General features: G+C 47.0%; 1 protein-coding gene across 3 annotated transcripts in view; it reads left to right on the forward strand.

Annotated features, from left to right (window-relative positions):
- Positions 1-15297, forward strand: part of MTA1 (metastasis associated 1) — a 70347-nt gene extending 55050 nt beyond the window's left edge. Inside the window, exons 18-21 of one of the 3 annotated variants that reach the window (XM_042819025.1) lie at positions 2661-2672; positions 7068-7099; positions 9948-10099; positions 13643-15297. In XM_042819025.1, the coding sequence (XP_042674959.1) occupies positions 2661-2672; positions 7068-7099; positions 9948-10099; positions 13643-13781 (335 nt within the window). In that variant the 3' untranslated portion in view covers positions 13782-15297. The remainder of the gene's footprint in view (positions 1-2660; positions 2673-7067; positions 7100-9947; positions 10100-13642) is intronic. The other 2 variants (XM_042819026.1, XM_042819027.1) reach the window with 2 other exon arrangements.
- Positions 15298-19604: the final 4307 nt, after the last annotated feature.

The following is a 19604-nucleotide window of genomic DNA, read 5'->3' on the forward strand; positions in this document are numbered from 1 at the left end:
CTGTACAATCAGCCAGAGTTTTGCCTGATGCTTCAATTCCAAGGGCAAGAAAATTCACATGGCTTTTTTTTCCCCCTTCCACTTTGTTTTATAGAAAAGCATAATTCTTTCATCCGTATTTTTGTTTCCCCTCTTGAAATTGTGTTAGAGGCATCACCAGGCACACCCTGTCTTTCCCAGCACTCCTTCGGTGGTAGACTGCATGGACAAACTCGTGCAGATCTCTGCTTTTGGAACATCAGAAGCACAGGGAGTCTCATAAGCTGTAGTATACAATGAGGTGTTAAAAATGCATACATTTATTCCTTTTTTCCATTTATGTTCTGGTGCTTTTCAGACAATATTTGCCGTGAATGTTTCTCTAGGGAAGATGAAGGGACGTTTTACTTTCTGGGCCCTGGTTACTTTTGTCCTTCCAGCTGTTCAGCATGGGGTAATGCTCTTCCATACAGATCCCTATAGGGTGAAGGGAGGGAGCACTGTGAGGTTTTTTTTCCCTTGCACCATGCTAGCTTTCATCTAATCAAATGAGCTTTTCAGGGTTGTCACGTGCGCTCTAAAATTGGCAGAAAAGAAGGGAGCATGAAGGAGTAACAGGAACAAAGGGGGAAGGCTTTTCCTGGCAACAAACATGCATTGATAAAAGTGGTATGGGTTGTGCTCCATGTAAAACTGGAGAGGGAGAGCTGTGAAAATGATGAAGGCCTGAAAAGCACGCTGCATCATGGAAAATAATTTTGTCAAAGCAGAAGTTGTAGATGTTTGTCTCTGCTGAGAAGAGCAGCAGAAGTGTAATAATAGAGGGCGATTTAGTCTAGCTGGGACTGGAATAATGAGCTGCAGCAGCCAGAAGGTACAGCAGGAAGACTTGGGCTGGAAACAAGCTGCAGATCTTTGAGTGAGATGAATTAACTGTTGGAATACCTTGCTTCTGCTGCTGGGTGTTTCTAGAACAAAATGGAGTGTTGATCAAATTTAATGTGTTCTGGTTTGTTGTTTCTCAGCTCCTTCTGTGACAACATGAATGAACTCCTGGAACTGGAAGCATTACACCTCTGTGAGCCTAGAGTGGCATTAGTGTAATTATTAAGAGATGAACATGAAAATTGAAATAGTATTTGTGATCAATAACAGCTGTTGCAGTGGAAATACAGGGATGTTCCCTGGCATCACTAGGTGGGAAACTGGACTGAGCCAGAAAGCACCTTTGGAATGACTTAGGCTTTGCAAAAAAACTGATGTTACCTTGATGCATAAAGTGCATTAAGATTCTGCCTTTATCAGCAGTGACACTTCCAAAGTTGAGGATACCTGGCCGGTACCCCTGCACATCCAGGAATGGCTGTAAACAAGTGCCAGTATCGCTCCCTTGGGAAATAATGATGCAGTACTGTGAGAAGTCCTGGCTTGAGCTATTGATGTCCAGCTCAGTGTAGTGCTAAGGCCAGGATCAAAAATGCTTGGTGCTGCTTGAGGCAGACTATTTCTTGCCAGCAGTGGCATTGCTGGGAGGAATGGCAGGTAGCTTGTGATGCTTCTTGTACCCAGGCGCCTGTGCAGTTTGTTTGGTTAGATCTTATGTCAAAAGCAGAGGTTATTTTGGAGAATTTTACTTAGTGTTTTGTATTCAGATGTTGAATTATTATTTTTTTTTTTTCCCCACTGTCTCCAGCTTAGCCATGATGCTATGATGAGTTTCTTTTGCTGCTATGGAGAAGGAACTGGAAATGAAATGGGGAGATGGACTTTTCACTCTGGAACAAAGAGTGAAAACCATTTAATTTATGAGCAGTGGCACAGAATAAGATGTAAATATTGATTTAATGCAAGTAGAGTTCATATCCCAAGGCTTTGTTAGGAGCAGGTGCAATTAATCTGAGAAGAAATAAATGAAGAAATGAATGATTAAGAATGCAAAGGCAGAATTGCAAATGACCTCAGTGATACAAAGCCTGAATTTCTGTGTGTATGTGGAGTCTGTGTGATATGCATCATATATACACGTCATATGTGTGTATATATATACATATATAAAGTACAATACTCTTAATTCTAACAACAGCAAGTAATTCAGTGATTTCTAGTCCATATAATTAGAATCACCAAGCCCTAAAGCAGCAAGCTGTGTGGCTTGATGACTTTTTTTCTTAACCACTCAGTGTGTTACAGTTGTCAGAGTGTACCATGCCTTTTAGGAATGAGGGTGAGTAGCAGTGAGATACGTTCAGATGGAGCCAGGACCTGCTTGGCCAGTGGCTTCCTGTAGTTGGAAGGTCCAGCTTTGCACCAACAAACACATCATCTGTGAGGCACTGCAGAGCACATCAGTGTGAACTCTTAGACTGAATGTTTTAGGAACGTCTGTCCAAATCCAGCACAGTTTGTGTGCAGGGGTTAAATGAAGGAGGTGGATAATGGACAACTACTCGTACAAAGTTCAAGCTGCTCTGTTTGGATTTACTTGGAATGCTGGTTGTTTAATGTTGTCTTGGGTTTATCTGTCCAACAAGCAATCACTTCTGTGTTCCATTACAAACAAAACAGTCTGTGTCTCTGTATTTGTTGCATGGGGCTGGGCTACTGTATTCTGAACTATGTGAACCTTTCCCTTTTTTTAACCTTAGATCTTTTTTTTCCTTTTCCTTTGCCAATCTTGGTAGGAACTTACCTAGGTAAGTAAATTGCAATTTTAACATTGTTTTCATATACAACAGAATTTGAAGAAAACGTTAGTCCAGGTGGTGTCAGGTACAATTTCTGACCTGTTCTGCTTGTTGCACTTGTGTTCCTGAAGGTTTATAGCCTTTGTTTGCTGGAAGGTGGGCCCTCAATCCATTCACAATGGGAACACACTCTCAGCAGTGTCAGAGAGGCACTAAGGCCTTCTTGCAGGCTTGCAAAAACTCTGTATATGTGTGTGTATGTCAACACAGATTTTATTTTTTTTGGCAGTGAACTGCTAACCTGGAAGCAAAATCCTTGTTCATCATACCTCATTCATGCATGCTGCTGTTTTTTTAATGGCTTGCTCACAAATGTGGTACTGTTGGTGTTTTTGTTACGGCTAGGAAAGATGGAGTCCCAGCAGGAGTGCTTCTGGAAAAGGAAAATGCATATAAAGAGCATGTGGATCTGGAAAGCAATGTATTTTAGCGTGGCCTGCATTTTAAGCTGACTGGTTGTGAAAGTATTGTCTGAGTTCTCAGTTTTCCTTGTAACTGAAGATGTGCTTATGAGTGGTGCTGCATATTGCATGTTCTGTGTGATACTTCTCTTCAGTAAGCAGAAGTGAAAGCAAAATGCCATCAGTGAGTGATTGATGTCTGCACAGATTGAAAAAGTTAAAAAATGAGGCTTACACAAGATGGAGGACCTGTGTTTTTCTGCATGGTGCATAAGCTGAAGAGTGGAGTGAGTAAGATCTAGGAACAAAGAATGAAAAAGCATCAGTTTATGTCCAGGGGTTGGAGGCTGGGCTCCTCTTCTTCCTTGATACCAGGGTTAGGTCTGTGCACACTTGTTGTGCTGCACTGTCATATGGTCTGTAAGTGTATAGGCAGTGGTGTGTGTTCCAGCACAGAGAAGTGCTGGAAGACTTGTAGCCAAGTAGGAGAACAGCAATACTTGATGCTTATCCTGCAGCTTCTTCGTGATAGCTGAAAATACCTCCACTCCAAGCAACGCTGGGTGTGCTGCTGAAGATTTAGGCTCCTCCTTTTCAGCATGGCAGTTATGTGTTATGTATGGCTTAGAAAAGGAAAAAGGCTGAATTTGAGCTATGGGAGTGGTTTCTGGATAGTATTCGGGTGCTAGGGTTGTCTTGCAGTAACCAGAATTGCAGTAGCAATGGGCATGCAAGTCTCTCCTCAGGTGTCAGAGGTACTGGGTGTGCTGGTTTGCTCTCCCTTCCCAACCAGAGCCCACCTTCCCCTCCAGGTGTTGGTGCCAGCTCTCTTTACCCTCTGGGGTGCTGTGGGGTATTGCTATGGGTGGTGCAGGAAGTTATTGTTTGCTATTTACTCCCTTATTAAAGTGAGAATTAGCTCCACGTGGTAGGAGATTGTTACGTGAGAAGAACCAGGTTGGTAGATCAAGGGGTGATATCTGCAGCTTTGATCTTGCTAGAGGGTTCAGTGGACCGTTGTGACCTGCTGTGACCATTTTGGACTGAAATCTCATCTGTAATTGTGCTTATGCCTGGGGAACCGCAGTCACCAAGTTGTCAGGAGTGGAGGCTTGCTCCAGGATCTCTTTTAAGCTCTGTGCTCTGCTTAGTTGTTTGGCTGCCATTTGGTAACAGTATAGAAGGGTCTGTGGCAAAGGGCACCTGCAGGTGTATGTTGCTTGGCTCATCTTCACCTAATCTTCTGGGACCTCCTGGTACTTTCAATAAGTAGTGGAAATTTTGGCAGGAGGAACTGAATGGGAAGAGTTCTTCTAGTGCCTTGAGCTTTCTCAGTGCTACAGGAAAAAAAAACCAACAAAACACATGGTCTTGAGGTTTTAGAACGTGTGTCAGTGTCTTTGACTGCAAAACAGTGAAAGACTTGCTTGGAGTCATCATTGTAGATGTTTTTCTTTGTGATACTCAGTTCTTACAGGTGCATCTCTGATAGACCTCATCTCTTACAAAGAAGCCACTAAAACCTCTGGGTGAGGATCCATGGTTTCCAGCACATCTGCATCCTGTTGCTGTGGCAGCTGTGCTGCAGTGTGTTGCAGATGTTATGCTGTCTGCTCCTCTTAGGTGTCTGATCTGGGTAAAAGCTGCTCACTTAGCAGCAGCACTTCAGCTGCTTATACTTGTACTGTGATTATTTTTATTGCAAACTGAAGCTGATCTTTTCAGTGTTTGTTTTCATATCGATTCCTTCAAACTCTAGTTATCAGAATGTGACGAAGGGGAGAAGTAGCTAACTGCTGCCTTATTGCTATGGTAGCAAGAGGATGAATTGTATGGAAGTCGTATTTTTTTGTGTCTTATTTTACTGAAGCAATATTTTGTTACGTGCATTTTTTTCCAGAAGCCAGAGCTTATGGGTGAGGGTGTCCCTGTTGTAGACCACCGTTTCCTCACTGTCTGAGGACTGGAAGCTCTGGGGCTCAGAGCTGGCCCTCAGCCTGTGCCAGTGCCAGCATCTCCTGGAATATTCTGGGTTAATTCTGATGCTGAGGATTAACAGTTCTTCTGTCTGATGTACAACCAGCAGTAGTCATCACAGCAGGAGCCACGTATCAGCTGCTCCTGTAGGCTCATATTCCCTAGTATGAAAAAAGAGCTAATCCTGAGTGTGGTTAGCAAGAAATACATGGCTTCAGTCCAAGGCGTAGCATCCATGGATTTACATCTCCCAGAGATCCTGTGAATGAGGGAAGTACTATCTTCCTGTTAGGGAAGGGAGAGGAAGAAAGCAAGCCCTAAAGCTCAGCTTCTGGGCTGCAGCCAGTGGCTCTGGGCCATGTCCTGCTGGCTGTGCTGTCCCAGCAGGCACTGTCTCTTTGTCCAGGCACAGGCAGCTGCCTGCAGCTGGATGTTGCTGCTTCTGTGTGAAAGAGGAGCAGTTATCTGGCACTCATGTCACTTCTGTTAACATCCAGAGGTTGTTACTGGTCATCTTGGTGCATGGCACATCTGTTCTGCAGATTTGGTGGAAGTCATCTTGGCACTGCTTCTTCATCTCTTTGGATACTTAACCAAAAAACATTGCAAAAAGCATGTGTCTTCACATTTGAAGTAGCCAATAGCATACATCTCTACTGAATGAAAACAAACTTGGTGTAAACCTTATGTGAACTGTTGATTGCTAATGTGGTGTTGTGATGCTCAGTGCTCAGCAAGGTATCCCTCACTGCGCCCTTCTCCCTCACGGTACATCACTGTGCCTTGTATTTCCTGCTGTACCTGCCACGAGTGCATCCTGTTTGCTCTTACCAAGGAGGATTTCAAGGAATCTGCTGGAGTACAGGCCATCACCTGTACTGTCTATTCTTGCTGGGTTCCATATTTTGCAGTTTTTATCCCAGCTTAGCTAGCTAACAGTGGGAAACAGCAAATGCCACACTGAAAGAGTTGTGCTGGGAAACTTGTTAGTAATGTGAAGGCAGAGTTAGTCACTGCTTCTGTAGCTGGTACCAGTACTGTGTGTTTGCTTTGTTACACCAACCTTCTTGCTTTTCAGCCAGAAGGGGCTGAGAAACATGGTTTAGAGCTTTAGTGTTAATGGCATGATGTTTCCTAGGAGCATGCATTTCAGGAAACCAAGTAGTCGTAACAAAAGTGTTTCTTAGATCTACTGGTCCTTTCTGTGCCGTACTCTGCTGCCTTAGAGCAGCACTTTGTTCTCTTGTGTGCCAAGACCTGCAGGCTCTCATCTTAGTGAGGAACAGCGCAGCGCATACCTCATGGTGGTGTGATGGGTGTCTGATGGGGTAGGAAGTGGCAATCGAGTATAACCAAGCCCTGGTGCCTCCTTGCACAGGTTGTGCTGCTGGAGAAGGGTTTTGCGTGGAGGGCTGTGCTCAGTGATAAATGGGGCTGAGCCTGGGGAAGGATTTAGCAGTGGTAGGTGAGAGCAGGTTATCTCTGCAGTCTGCTTGCTAAAAGCTCAGAGCTGACATCTGAGCACGTTGTTCCCTGGGCACCTAGGGATGACAGGAAAGGTGTTACTTGTTGCTGTCTGGACAGTATAATACCTTCTACTTTCTCCCTTCTCGGTACCAGTAAATTCCTCAATAAAACCAGAACATCAGTTTTTCCCAAGGACTTGAGGAATACTTCAGGTCTAAAAGAGGAGGTGTACTCGCAGTGGTAGTTTGACAGTGTGAGTAAATGGAGAGAAGACTGAGCAAATGAAATGCTTTTAATCTGGGGGCTCTGCTCTGCAAACCACCTTGTTAAGGGAGCTCTTTTCCCAGTTATGTTCCAAGGAGGGAAGAAGTTAGTTTGGTAGAAAACTATTGAGCAAAACAACACAGTTGCAATCGTAGTTGCGTGTTTTGATTTTGTACTTTTTCTGTCTTGGCAAAGCAATGGTCTTACCAGCTCTATTCTCTTTCCTGTTTGTTAGGTCTGCCTAACCACGGACAAACCAGACAAATGGTAAGAGAATGCTCATTTAACCAAACAGGGAAAAGAAAAACAATTACTATTAACCCTCTCTAGATAGAACACCCCATTAAACCGTAGTGTTTCACTTCCATCTTTGCTGTTTGCAGCTGGTCACGCTTCCCAGTTCCTCAGGAAACTTGAATAAACAATTATTTTGGGGCATATGAAAGGTCCAAATGACTGAATAAAATTGAAAACTCAAATCAGTGATTACATCAGTGAGATTGTTCTGAATGGAACGTTTTCTTTCTGCTCCTATGGAAACTGAGTGGCTGTTTATAGCAAAGCTCTGGGATGTGTTTCTAGATGGAACGTGTTTCACTGAAGGAGGAAGGCTTACATGATGGAAGGGTTTGTTTGGAAAAGTCTGTTCTGTTTTGTTTTTTTCTTTAGGAAGTTGGTGTGCGAGTTGTCTTCTGAGAATGCTTGTTCTTTTGTGTTCCTTTATTTTTTTCTGGAGTAATAACGATTCCTTTCATCCACGATGCTGAGAGTTATCAAAGGACAGAAGCAAATAGCCAGTCTGACTGACGCATCTCTGGCAAAATGCTGTCGCACCAGAGTGAACGTCACGAGAAGGGCCCAGCACAAAGGCTGTGCGTCACTTTGCCCCTTCACTGGTAGTTTTTGTGAGACCTCAGTCTCACATCTCTCTGCTCATGGGAGAGAGCTTGAAGCATAATTGTATTTCTGGCCAGAGAAGATCTGCTTGGGGTGCTGATGAAGTGGAGCTGGCCTCAGCAGGTGAGCTGCCACAGTGCATTGGTGTCAGCAGAGTCACTCCAACACGGATAAATCGGGCCTGAACGATGGGCACCAAAGAGTGACCACAAGTATTCGACATAGTGACGTGCTCAGCTGGTGGGCAGTAGCAGGAGGCTGTATCTGGAGAATGCTGTTCAGCTGGAAATAATGAAGCATTCATCTGGTTTCTTACTTGAGCATCTGATACGAAGTGGCAAATTACATTTCTCGTGGCATTCAGCTTCACTTCTTGACGCGGAGGAGACTGGCTACTTGTTTGTGTCTGCTGTATAAACCAGCTCAGTGCAGTGTGACGACCTAACACTTGTTAGCCACAAGGGTGGGGACCCTGAACTGCCTCACTTCTGGTTGCTCGATAGAAGATGCTACTGAACTGAAAACTGAAGGTCCATGTTTCAGGATGTGCCATTTGAAACGTTGCTCTGTGCAGGCAGAGGAAAGGTGACTGAAGCACACAGGTCCCCCTCCTAGGTATTTCCAAGAACTCTCTTGGGAGTTGTTCTGCATATATAGCACATGGGGAGGAACTTTCCATCGTAACATGAGTGGAAGAATGTTCTTGGAGAAATCTGGAGGGGCAGAGGAGACAAAAGTCTTTCAATGGAAACCTTTTCCTTAATAAACCTGGAATGTAAAAGCAATTTCTTCAGGTATTTCCGTGGTTTGCTGTGGTGCTAAAATTGTTGTGTATAATATCATGGAGCTGGGCAACTAAGAAATCAAATTGTTACTGCACTTGTGTACAACAGTTTTAAAGAGCTTAGGATTCTAAAGGGTGGGGTTTTGTTTGTTTAGCCTCAAACCCTCTTGTTTGACAAGAAGCAGGTATGTCTAACAGAGATGATTAAGGCTGGTCAGAAAAGGTCATAAATCAATTTTTATTTTCTCCTCAGATAGAACATGTCAGATGCAGGGTGGTTTTTTTCCTCTCTTGTTGAACGAACTGAAGTCTGCTTATAATAAGTTGAGTGGGTTTTTTCCATCAGCTGCCCATCTTAGGGCTTGAGTGCACCTCGTGTCCCCTCCTTTCCCTTTGAGGTGGCTCTGCCAGGTGGGACGTCCCTCCTGAATGTGCTCAGTTTCCCATTTCATGGTCAATGGGAAGCCTTGGTGCAGCAGGGGAGGTGGTCTAGCCTGTGAGGTACCGGAATTAAATGTTGTGGCATTTCTTGGCGTTTTCTGACCAGCTTTAATTCATGCATATCCATTCTTTCTGGGCCCTTATTTTGCATCTTTCCTGACTGTCCAGTGTTACCAATTTCAGTGGGATTTCTCAGTGTGCTAATCAGCAGGAAGAGGGGCAGCAGAACTGGACTTCAAATGATCAAGGACAGCTGCATTTGCGAAGCTTAATCCTTTGCTCCCTTGCATCTGCACCTCTCTTATTAACAGCTCACATTTTTCCAGTTGAGTGGAAGGGGGCTGTGGGTCTGGAAAATGATAGCTTTGTCATTTCACAAAGTGAATGTATTCTATTTGGGAAATCTGTGTTGTTAAATGCTAAAGAGATTTTGTGATGAAAGAAGCTAAGCTTTGTAGTTGTAGATTTGTTTACAATAACTTGTTGCAATTATATACCATCATCATTAAATAACAACCTCTTTACAACAAAAAGGACATTGGGTAAGTTTGGTGCCCCAGAATAAATGTAAATTCAAACTTTTCTATTTCACATGCTGTGTAACTAGACTTCCTTCCCTGGAATCAATGGAGTTGCTCTAGGTTTATGGTAGCAGCTGAAACCTAAGTCACGTGCTCAGTCTTTCAAACTCGATGTCATCTTTCAGACACAAACAACAGATTATTGGTGATTGCTTCCATTTGCAATTTGTTCTGTCGCTGAAGTATTGCTGCCCTGTTGTATAATGGAAGTGCCTAACTTCTACTGCTTGTGGACAATTGCTTCTGTGTGAATTCTGCATTCAGTTATGGGCAAGAAGGGTACATGTTTCCCAGAACCTCTGAACAACTAATATGCAAACTTTTAATTGTCTTCTCCTTTGTTTGAGCGCTTATCACGTGCTGTTCAGGCTTGTTGCAGCCCATAACTGTACTTTTTTATGTATCACGTCAGGGACCAAGCCGAAACTTGCTGCTCAATGGGAAATCATACCCAACAAAAGTCCGATTAATTCGTGGTGGATCCATGCCTCCAGTGAAAAGGAGGAGGATGAACTGGATTGATGCACCAGATGATGTTTTCTACATGGCCACTGAAGAAACCAGGTGAGAAGCTTGGGCTTTTAGGAGGGTTCAAGGGATGTCTTCTGGTGTCTGTTCCACGTGGAGGTTACTGCTGCAGACTGCATACAGGCACTGCTGCTGGTGCTTAGACTGATAGAGGCTTAGCTGGATATGTCTCATGTCTTAGTGCCTCATCCTGTGCTTACGTTCAAGAAAAAAGCAGATTCTTGTTCCTGAGCAATTCCTTTAAGATATGAGCAGTAAGGTGAAGAAGACGAGAGAGACATTCACCTGGTTTAGACCTATAAATGCCTGTGGAGATCCTATCCCAATGTATCAGAAACAGAATAGGGCCTTCTGGTGCATTGGTAATGCTTGAGGAGCTTCACTGCATTCACTGCTCTGCCTTGCTATAAAGGCTTTTATGTTTACATACACTGAAAACTGCTGAACTATGCACAGCGTTATCCACTCTTGGAGCACATATCTCCCCTGGTGCAGGTTCTTGGCCGCAATAATTTGTTGATGTTGCATTGCCCTGTATGCCTTCTTGCACGCTGAAATCTGTTGTATTGCTTCCCAGAACATCATTTGTGCCCCCCAGGAGGCAGGAACAGCAGCTTTCTGCCCAGCACCTAGCAGAGACAGGCATGACAACTATGGAGTGCCTGTGTCCTTACAAGTAACCAAGGAGGATGTGAGCTTTGGGTGCTTGTTCTCTGTGGTACTACTAAATAAGATGCTGCTTTTGAGCATTCTTGTATTAATCATGAAGTGCGTGGCTGGTCCAGAGTTGTGATGTCCTCAACCTCCTCCTTAGCCTGCAAAGCATTTCAGGAGTCAAGTGACTGTTCTGTTTCTAGCAGTGGGCTTTGTATGTGAGCTGAGGTGGTGATGTTCAAGTTACCATCCACCTGTGCTTTTCACCCCGGTTCATGTCATAAGCCTCTCTTCTCTTCTTTTCCTTCTCTTTCTGAGAAGTGCTGTGAAAGTAAACAGTGGGATCCGCTGTATAATAGAAAGCAAAGTGAGAGAATTCATTAGTTTTTAAGGGAAGCATGTCTTTATTCCTGTCATCTTGCTCTGATGAAGAGGTGCTGGGATCCCTTTACAGATCTGCAGCTCTGACACAGCCACGTGCCATGGCAAATGCAAGGCTTTCAATCTCTAACTCACTCCTCACATGCTCGAGGCATATTTCACGATCCTCCAATTGCAAAAAAACTGCTTGCCACGTTTATTGTCCCAGCCACAAGCATTACTACAGATCTGTGGTAGAAATGTTTCAATATAACCACAGAGCCCTGCTCTTAGATCTGTACAGAACGGAGAGAATATTTATCAGCTGCGGGCTCGGATGTGAGAACTGCTTACAGACCAAGGCAGGAAGGACCAGTCTCACTGCAAGCAGCACATCTCAAACATGGCAATCAGAGCACAGCAATAGGCATCAGTTCAGTAAGATGGTATCTCTTCAAAAGAAAATAAGAACAGGCTTCTTTGTCCAGCAGCTTTGCTGCCTGATGAATGTGAAAAGAGACGTTTGGCAGCCTGCTGAAAAGCAGAGAAGCTTTGAGCCATGTAGCATTGTGAGAGGCACGGGTTTTCTGTTGGGCATTTCACCTCTAACTTTTCCCTGAGCCATCTGCTGCATTCCAGTGTCAGGAATGTAAGGCTTGTTTGTGAACTCCGGAACAAGCTGAGCTTTGTGTAGGCTCCGTAGCAATCAATCTAACAGCGCTATCTGCATATCGTCCTCCAGCTGAGGGCCAGGCTGTGTTTTCGGTCACAGAAAGCAGGTTTTCCTGAAGTTTTACCCCCCTCTGTCCCCTTTGTGTGGTACTGTTGAGGACGGTGCTACAAGACTGGATAGCTGTGAGGGAGCAGCTTGAGAAGTTGGTAGATTGAAAGTATTAAGTTCTTGAATTCAAGCGTCAGAGCACAGAGCTCAGCCTTTATAATTTATGTGAGTGAGGCACAGCGTGAGTTGATCAGAATGTGGAGCTGCGGAGAGATTCTTTCTGATGGCAGCACGTCTGACAGAGCACAGACACTGTGAGAAGCTCTGCTGGCTGAAAAGTAGATGGACTTCAGCAAAATGAGTCTTGGAATAACCCTCCCCTCAAGGTTCCCCTGCTCCTACATGCTTTCCCCCCAGTTCTCTTCCCTCCCCACCCCATACCCCTTCAGCTTCAGAAGAAACTGGAGAAATAGGGACCTGTAGTGAAGATGTCTATACGTGTGACTGGGACTGAATTTTCGACAGACACACAGGTCAACTAATCAGAAATGTAGCAGTTACCCTCTGGGGGGCAGCTGGTCCGGCTGTGGGTTGTGAAGCCATGTGGCTGCCCTTCCTCTCAGGCAGTGTCAGATCTCTCTGACACTGAAAAAGCTAAAAAGCCTTTAAGGAAGGAGTCTACAGGACAGGCATCCTTATCAACCCCTCCTTGTGGTCCCAGTTCCTGAGTTGAAGGCTGTGCATAATGGTGCTGCTGGACTACTCCTGTGATTATTTATCACCTTCCTTTCTCATCTCTATATGCTTTTGACCACCACAACATCCTCTGGAATTGATTTCCTCACGTTAATTATACAGTGTACTTCTTTGATTTTGCAGATTTCTCTAAGGCACTTCCTCTAACTCTAAGCCTGGTATCAACAGAAGGAAGCAACTAGTCATTCTGTATTGTTTCTTTCCACCTTATTTTGCTAATTTTAAGCCTTTGTTGTATCTTTGTCTGTATTTTACTTTCTCTTCTAATGGAAATCTGCTTCCTGCCTCCAGTAAGACTTGTTGCTGGCCTTGTAACGTGTAGAGAAACTCTTAACAAGTGCAGAACTTGAATGTTGTTCATTTCTAGATTGGGTGCACGCAGAGCAGGGGAAATAAGAAGGGGAAGACGCCTTGGTAGCATTCCCACTGGGGAGAGTGAAAAAATAATTATTAAGAAAGAAAAACAAGGCTGCAGGATTGGTTCCCTCGTTAGTGGCAGCCCTGGAGCTGCCCTGTGGGAACTCAGCCTAGTGATACAGCTCCATGGGGATGGAGAGCTGCTGGCTGGTGCTGGCTGTGTCTGTGGGGAGAGGCAGCTGTGTGCACCTGCTGGGAAACAGGGAATGGCAGCAGTGGATTAGATTAGCAGGCAGGGAAGTGACCCGAGCTGCCATAGATTTGTTTGCTGCTTGTCTTTGTGCATTCCCACAGAGCTGCCTGCAGCACGTCGTGTGGATGTGCTTGCATGCATCAAAGTAAATGAGCGATGAGGTTGTCTGAACTATTTTGCTTGATGCATTTATGGCAGCAGACCCCAGTCCTGTGAAACTGGGCCAGGGTGTCTTCTGCTCTGCAGGGAGAGGCTTCTGGAACGCTGGATGCAGTCGGCCTCTTCATTGATGGGTTTATAAATGGGAAAACAAAAGTTCCCCGGGGAAAGCATTGCCAAAATAAACAGCGTCAGTCCATCCCGCTAGGGAGCAGCCTCTGCGTGTGCAGGCCTGGCTCTGCTTGGGGAAACAGAGAGGCCTGCAACGCCTAAGCCTTCGGTCTCTGTAATGCATTCCTTTCTTCCTTACTGTCTGCAGGAAAATCCGCAAGCTGCTTTCCTCCTCCGAAGCCAAGCGAGCCGCCAGACGCCCTTACAAGCCCATTATCCTGCGGCCAATCCAGGCAGTGCAGCTCCGCCAGCCCATGAATGATGAACCCATAATCATTGAGGATTAACACGCGCTCAGCAGCTCTCCGGATGGCGGCCGATCTGCCTGAAAGAATCTCTCCTCCGATGTATACTTGAGTTTCTATGGCTACAGCATTGAACTAACTGTTGAAGAGAGGGAACTTCTGAGGAACTGTTTTGCATCTTTTAAACCCTTAAAAGGAACTCAGCCTTGCTCTGAGCCTCCGACCACAGACTGCTCTCTCTTGCGCGCGCTCTCTCCTTCTCTCTTCTTTCTTTTTCTCGTTATTTTTGGTAGCCTCTTTTCTCCTTTGCTTCTACCCCTTTTGTAGACAGGGGGAGGGAAAGTAAGTTTAACTTATTAAGAGAATGTGGACTAGTACTTTTTAGCTTTGTTTCCTCTTCTGATGTACGGAGAGCTAGAACCCTTATTTTGTGACTGAGCTCTCGTTGCAAAGCCGTTTTTACGAGGCTGTGTTGTAAGTTTGTTTGTTTGTTTTTTTTTTTAATTTTGTGGACGGTGCCATTTTTTATTTCATTTATATTATTTCTTTTGTAGATAAATTTCCAACCTCTATCAGATATTTGCAAGTAGGAGCTGGGAGCCAGCCCCAGGTTCAGCCTGTTTTCTTTGGTCCTGTCCCTTACGTTTTTTGGATAATTTTTCACGGCCAGTTGTGCTCCTGCACAAGACAGAAACAACTCAGGCTGAGAAAGGAGTGAGCTGAGAACTGAAGACCCTTGCAGAGCATTACACTAACGGTGTGTGCAATGGAGGCCAGGCTGCCGGAGTCAGGTGCCCTTGCTCTATCAATCCCTGGGAGATGTGGCTCGTAGCACTTCTCTCTGCAACCAGCAGTTTGCGCGCTGCCTTCTCTGACATCTGGAACCCTACGTGCTGTTGTGCCACCGACACCCAGCAGTAGGCCCAGCAGTGTAATGAATTGCTTTGCTCTGGCTCCAAGAGTCAAGTACACCAATGCCCAGGGACATTTTGCTTAGAATTCTGAACCTGTTTGTGCATCCGTGGTTTTGGATACGCTTCTCCCAGGACAAAACCTGGTTTCTCTTAAATTGCGTTACTGTTTGTTTCCCATCCTGAAGAGAATTTAAATTACAGCCGGGTTTTAATTTGAACACGTTGTGTCTGAAGTTCAGTGTTTTTTTTCCCCGTTGACATTTCTTGTGTTTGAGGTTTCTTGCATCTCTTGAACTTCTTATGTATTTGCAAGTCTGTATGATTTCTTTTTCATATGTCTTCTCATTGCAGCGCATCTGCTGAATGCCCTGCTCTGTTTTGAAAGGATGTAAACTATCATTTGCAACTTGTGCTGATCTGTACATGTACCTGCCTCCAGCAGACACAGCATGTAATAACCCCCCAAGTCATTCCATATGTGTCAGCGGTGAGATGAGCCAAAGTTGTATTTGGGTTGTCACAGTCCAACCGTGATTCTGTGCGACTCTGCCGGCCCGCCGGGTGAGGCAGAAAGGAATCCCCACAAAATGAAAACGATTCAGTTAACTTTACTTAATAAACCTGGAAAGTGAGCTTTTGTGAAACAGCTGCTTTTTGTCTCTTCTGGCACAGCCCCTGGGACCCTCGGTGTTGTGGTTCTCTTTACATCCGCGCTCCTCTTTACGTCTGAGAGCTGTGTTGTGCTTCCAAGTGTTAGCACAGCAGTGATGTTGTACAGGGCAGCAGTCATTCACAGCTTGCTTCCCCTAATGTGCAGTTAAAATATTTCTGGTGCTTCAAAATCCGACTCCCTCCCTCCTCCTCTTGGATGCCACAGCTCTAAATGAGCCCTTTGTGTGCGTGGGCTGCTTCACGGCACGGCTCTGACATGGGGCAGAGTGAAATCCCAGGGGCTGAGCAACAAAACGTGCAGATGTTTGAGTGCTTCGTTTCTGCATTCATTCCTTAGCAGGATCAGCAAAGTGCTTCCAACATTCCTCCGCTTGGGAGGTGTGAGGCTGATCTGACGGTGAGTAGGTGCGTGCTGGGCACGTGTGAGCCTGTCCTGCATTTGGGAGTCATGTTTTCCTGCCTGGAACGGAAGGCAGGAGGGGGCAGCTGAAGGATGGGCAATGTGAAGGGCACTGAGCTCGGTGGCCAGAAAGCCTTCAGGTTGTGCCAAAGTGCTTTGGCAATTTTACTGTGCTTTCATCGGTCACTGGGATTAACTTCTGTGCCTAAGAAAGATTGCTGACAGCAGGAAGAACACTCAGTGGTGGTTTTTTTTCCTCAGCAAAGGAGCTGTCTCAGGCACATCACACATGAAATCAGGAAGGTCACACTGAGCATCACTGTCCAGTTCAGCCCCAGCCCACACGGTGCTGTGTGCGGGTGATACAGCTGTGGGTGCACATCAGCTGCCACGGCAGGAACAGAGATGTGAGGGAAGCTGCTCAGAGCCAGAACGACCACTTGGGGGTGCCAGCTCTGCACTCTGAAACGACTTAAAAGCTTTCTTGGAGTGACTCCAGGGGTGACTTTGGAAATGGGTGCAGGCAAGCAGAGAATATCCTGACCTGCCGTGGCTTTGAAAGATCCCCTGTGTGTCCTTAAACATGGATGCCAGTTTTCAACAGGTTGGAGGAGACTTTGCTCCCTGTGCTTTCCTGTCTGACATCTGTACCAACGTGGGAAGAGGGTTTGGAAAATACCTTTAGCAATGGTAGGAAGATACCAGGTCTCAGGAAATGCAAGGGCAGCAGCAGGCCCCAGTACTGACATACTTGGTCATACTTGATGACACTTGGTCGTACTTCATGGCACTGAGAGCTGCCCCTCTCGCAGGACATCTGTTGTCTCCCTGATCAGCCTCGTATGTTGAAAATGGTATTCTCATTCACTTGCTGATACACTGCTGATGCTTCTAATCTTATTTTTCCTTTTTTGTTTTTCCTGCTCTAGGGCTGGTAAGTGGGTACATACAGATGATTCATTCCCAGCCCTTGCTTCCAGCTCCTTATGAGCCCTTAAGCTGGAAGCAGATGATACGTTCTGAAGGAGGGGAGCCCTCAGCAGGGCCAGGGCTCCACGCTGCAGAGCCAGAAGGGAAGGCACCTTGCTTTTCCCTCTGGATTTTGGCATTGGCTGTGCTTTTGCTGCTGTCCCTTGTGAGCAGAACACTCTCCTTAACAGTGCTGTTGAAACGGTGTGGAAACAAAAAGTATGACCAAAACTAATGGTTCTGAAACTCGCATTCCTGCTGTGGGAGGCGGACTGTAACTGGGACACTACTGTGGCGTTGTAAAGCAAAATACACGCTGAAATTCCCTTTGAAATGGAAATTTGGAGCCCGTGCCAGCTCTGCTCCAGGCTCTGGATCCTCGGAGCAAGCATTACACAAGCCAGACCTTGGGAAGCCGGTGAGCTGCGTGCAGCTGGTGGGGTTGTGTGGGATGGAGCTGTGAGCGGTCAAGGTGGGTCAGCACCCAGCACTGCGGGTGTGCAGAGCAGTGGGGGTTGCAGCCCTGTGGGGTCACGGGAAGGCCGGCAGTGAACGCTGCACTGAGTTTTGGTTGCGGTGGAGAAGGGAGGAGAGGTCAGGAACCATTACACAAACAGGGCCCTACGTGTTTTCTGCTTTTTCTGTGCTGTCAGAGGGCATGGGCTTAATAACCATGCTGTAGTTCAAAGGAGCGTTGGCAGCGTGTTAGGTTGGAAATGAGGGAACGCTGCAAGCAGGCAAGCTGTGACATGACAGCCTTGCTAACTGCCTCCTTACTGCTCCGATTGTTTTTGTTTTCTTCTTTAAATGTGCTTTTTAGCAAATCCTTCTCCTACGAGAGCCTGGGAGAGACAATAGTGATGGGATCGGCCGTGATCCACACCTCTGGGGCATGGATGCGTCATGAGCACGTGTGGTCCTTGCAGCGCATCCCAGCTTCCCTCTGCCCTCGGTCTGCTTCCCAAGAGCTGAAAGGAGCGAGCAGCGCTGCACGGGGAGGCTGAGGCGCCCAGAGCCCCTTCCCAGCAGGACGCCCTGTCCCCGCTGTGTGCCGAAGGCGGCCGGCCAGCGCTCCTCTGGACAAATATTTGGCATTTTTGTGTGCCTGTGTATGGGGGCCGTGGAGCCGGGTTTGTGGTGCCCAGAAATGTTTTTTGTCAGCCAATTCCAGATGGCCTCTGTTGAAATGTGCCATTCAGCTCTGGCAGCAGGCAGAGCTTCAAGGACGGCTCCTCAGCGCCTGGGCCCAGCGCGATCCCTGCCAGCACCTCGTCCCAACTCTTCAGCTCGGGACAAAGGCAGGACGGGGCTGAACTGCAGCACTCTGGGCTCAGTGATTTGGTTTGTGCTGGAGCTGTGAACCCAGTGCTCTCTGCAGGCTGACAGCTCTGCAGGAGCCTCTCAACTCCTCAGCGGAGCTGTATCCCGGTCCCTTCCTCACAGCCAGCCCCGCCAAGGGCTGAGCTCTGCTGCCAAACACATCCATGCTTGGCCACTTGGGAACCTCTGCTGGATGTGAGCGGTGTGTCAATGGGCTGCTTGTTCCCCTGGCCCTTCAGCAGGGCGCTTGGGAAATGCCTTGCAGCCAAACGGCCTGGGCCCGGCGAGTGCTGGCAGCTCAGAGCCGAGGGAATGTTTGTGCTGAGGGAAGCAGCTTGCTGTGATCCTTGGGAGCGTTCGCCATTATTGCAAGCATTTGTACAGCTGTTTAATTGTCCCCACACAGCACAGAGTTGGCGAGGACAGAGGCAGCAGTGAGGGTGGCTGCAGCCCATGGGAAGGGGACACGGGGACATCCATCGCCGCTCGCAAGGACAAACGGGTTGGCTGCAGCCCCGCTTATCACACCCATGAGGTGCTATCTGCTGTGATAGCAGGGGCCAAGGATGCCTTTTAAAGGAGAGAAGCAATGAGTGGGTGGCTGGGGTGAGGCGGTGACGTGCTGCCCTGCTGCTGGCATGTGCTGCCTGATGAGAGCCAGCACCCACTGGCCCTGTGCCCCTTGGGCCCCTAACCCGAAGAGAGCCCTGGGTCTGCATGGGGCTCATCCAGCATGGGCACTTTGGTGGGCACAGATCCCTGCGTCACTGCAGGCAGGCCCTAGCACAAGAGAGAGAGAGGTCACGCACTGGTGACTGTCCTTTGTGCGAACCCAACATGCAGTAGTTGTTTTTTTTTTCTTCCCCATAACCTTTTACCTTTTTTTTTTTTTTTTTAATGAATATTTTTCCCTCCAGTCTCCTGTCCTGTAACCCATCCAGTTATTCTAGACGCCAGAAAATGTGAGACAAATACGAGCAGAAGGCACGGGGGGGAGGGGAGGCCTTCCAGCCCTGGCCCAGCGCTCTCTGAAGCCACGTTTTTGTGGTATTTGCATCTGAAGGAGGAAGAAAGAGCCGGGGTAGTTGGAGCAGGGGGAGAGGGGTGAGCCAAAGGCAAGGCAGCTGGGGGGAAGTTATCCATATTTATTCCTTGCTTTCCCTTAATATCCCTGCAAAGCTCTCTGCTTGACCTGCCCCAGCGCCAAGTCCTGCTCAGCTCTACTCCTCCCTCCACCTCTGTGCGGGTGAGCCCTGCCCCACAGCCAGCTGCAATCTTGCAGCCAGGGGATGCCTTAGGACTGACCCTTAGGTTGCTTCAGTCCCAGTGCTGGCTGGAACGGCCACTGCTGCCATCCCAGTGCACACACAGTTCTGTGCTCTCAGTTCCGTGTATGGGCACCCTGGGTAGCAGCATCCCTGAGCTTGGGCTGCAGGAAGGCAGCTGCAGCTCCTGTTGCCATGGAAACCAGGCGCAGCTGGAGCCAAGGGATGGAGCCCGTGGATTGGTGATGTGGAAGGCATTACTCGCTGAAGGTGCCACCCGGGTCACCCGTCCCACTGTCCCCAGGCCTCAGGACAGCCCCACGCT

The sequence above is a fragment of the Centrocercus urophasianus genome, unplaced genomic scaffold, assembly GCF_019232065.1.
Source record: "Centrocercus urophasianus isolate 14NV4802_14NV808 unplaced genomic scaffold, USGS_Curo_1.0 seq_18, whole genome shotgun sequence".
NCBI lineage: Eukaryota > Metazoa > Chordata > Aves > Galliformes > Phasianidae > Centrocercus > Centrocercus urophasianus.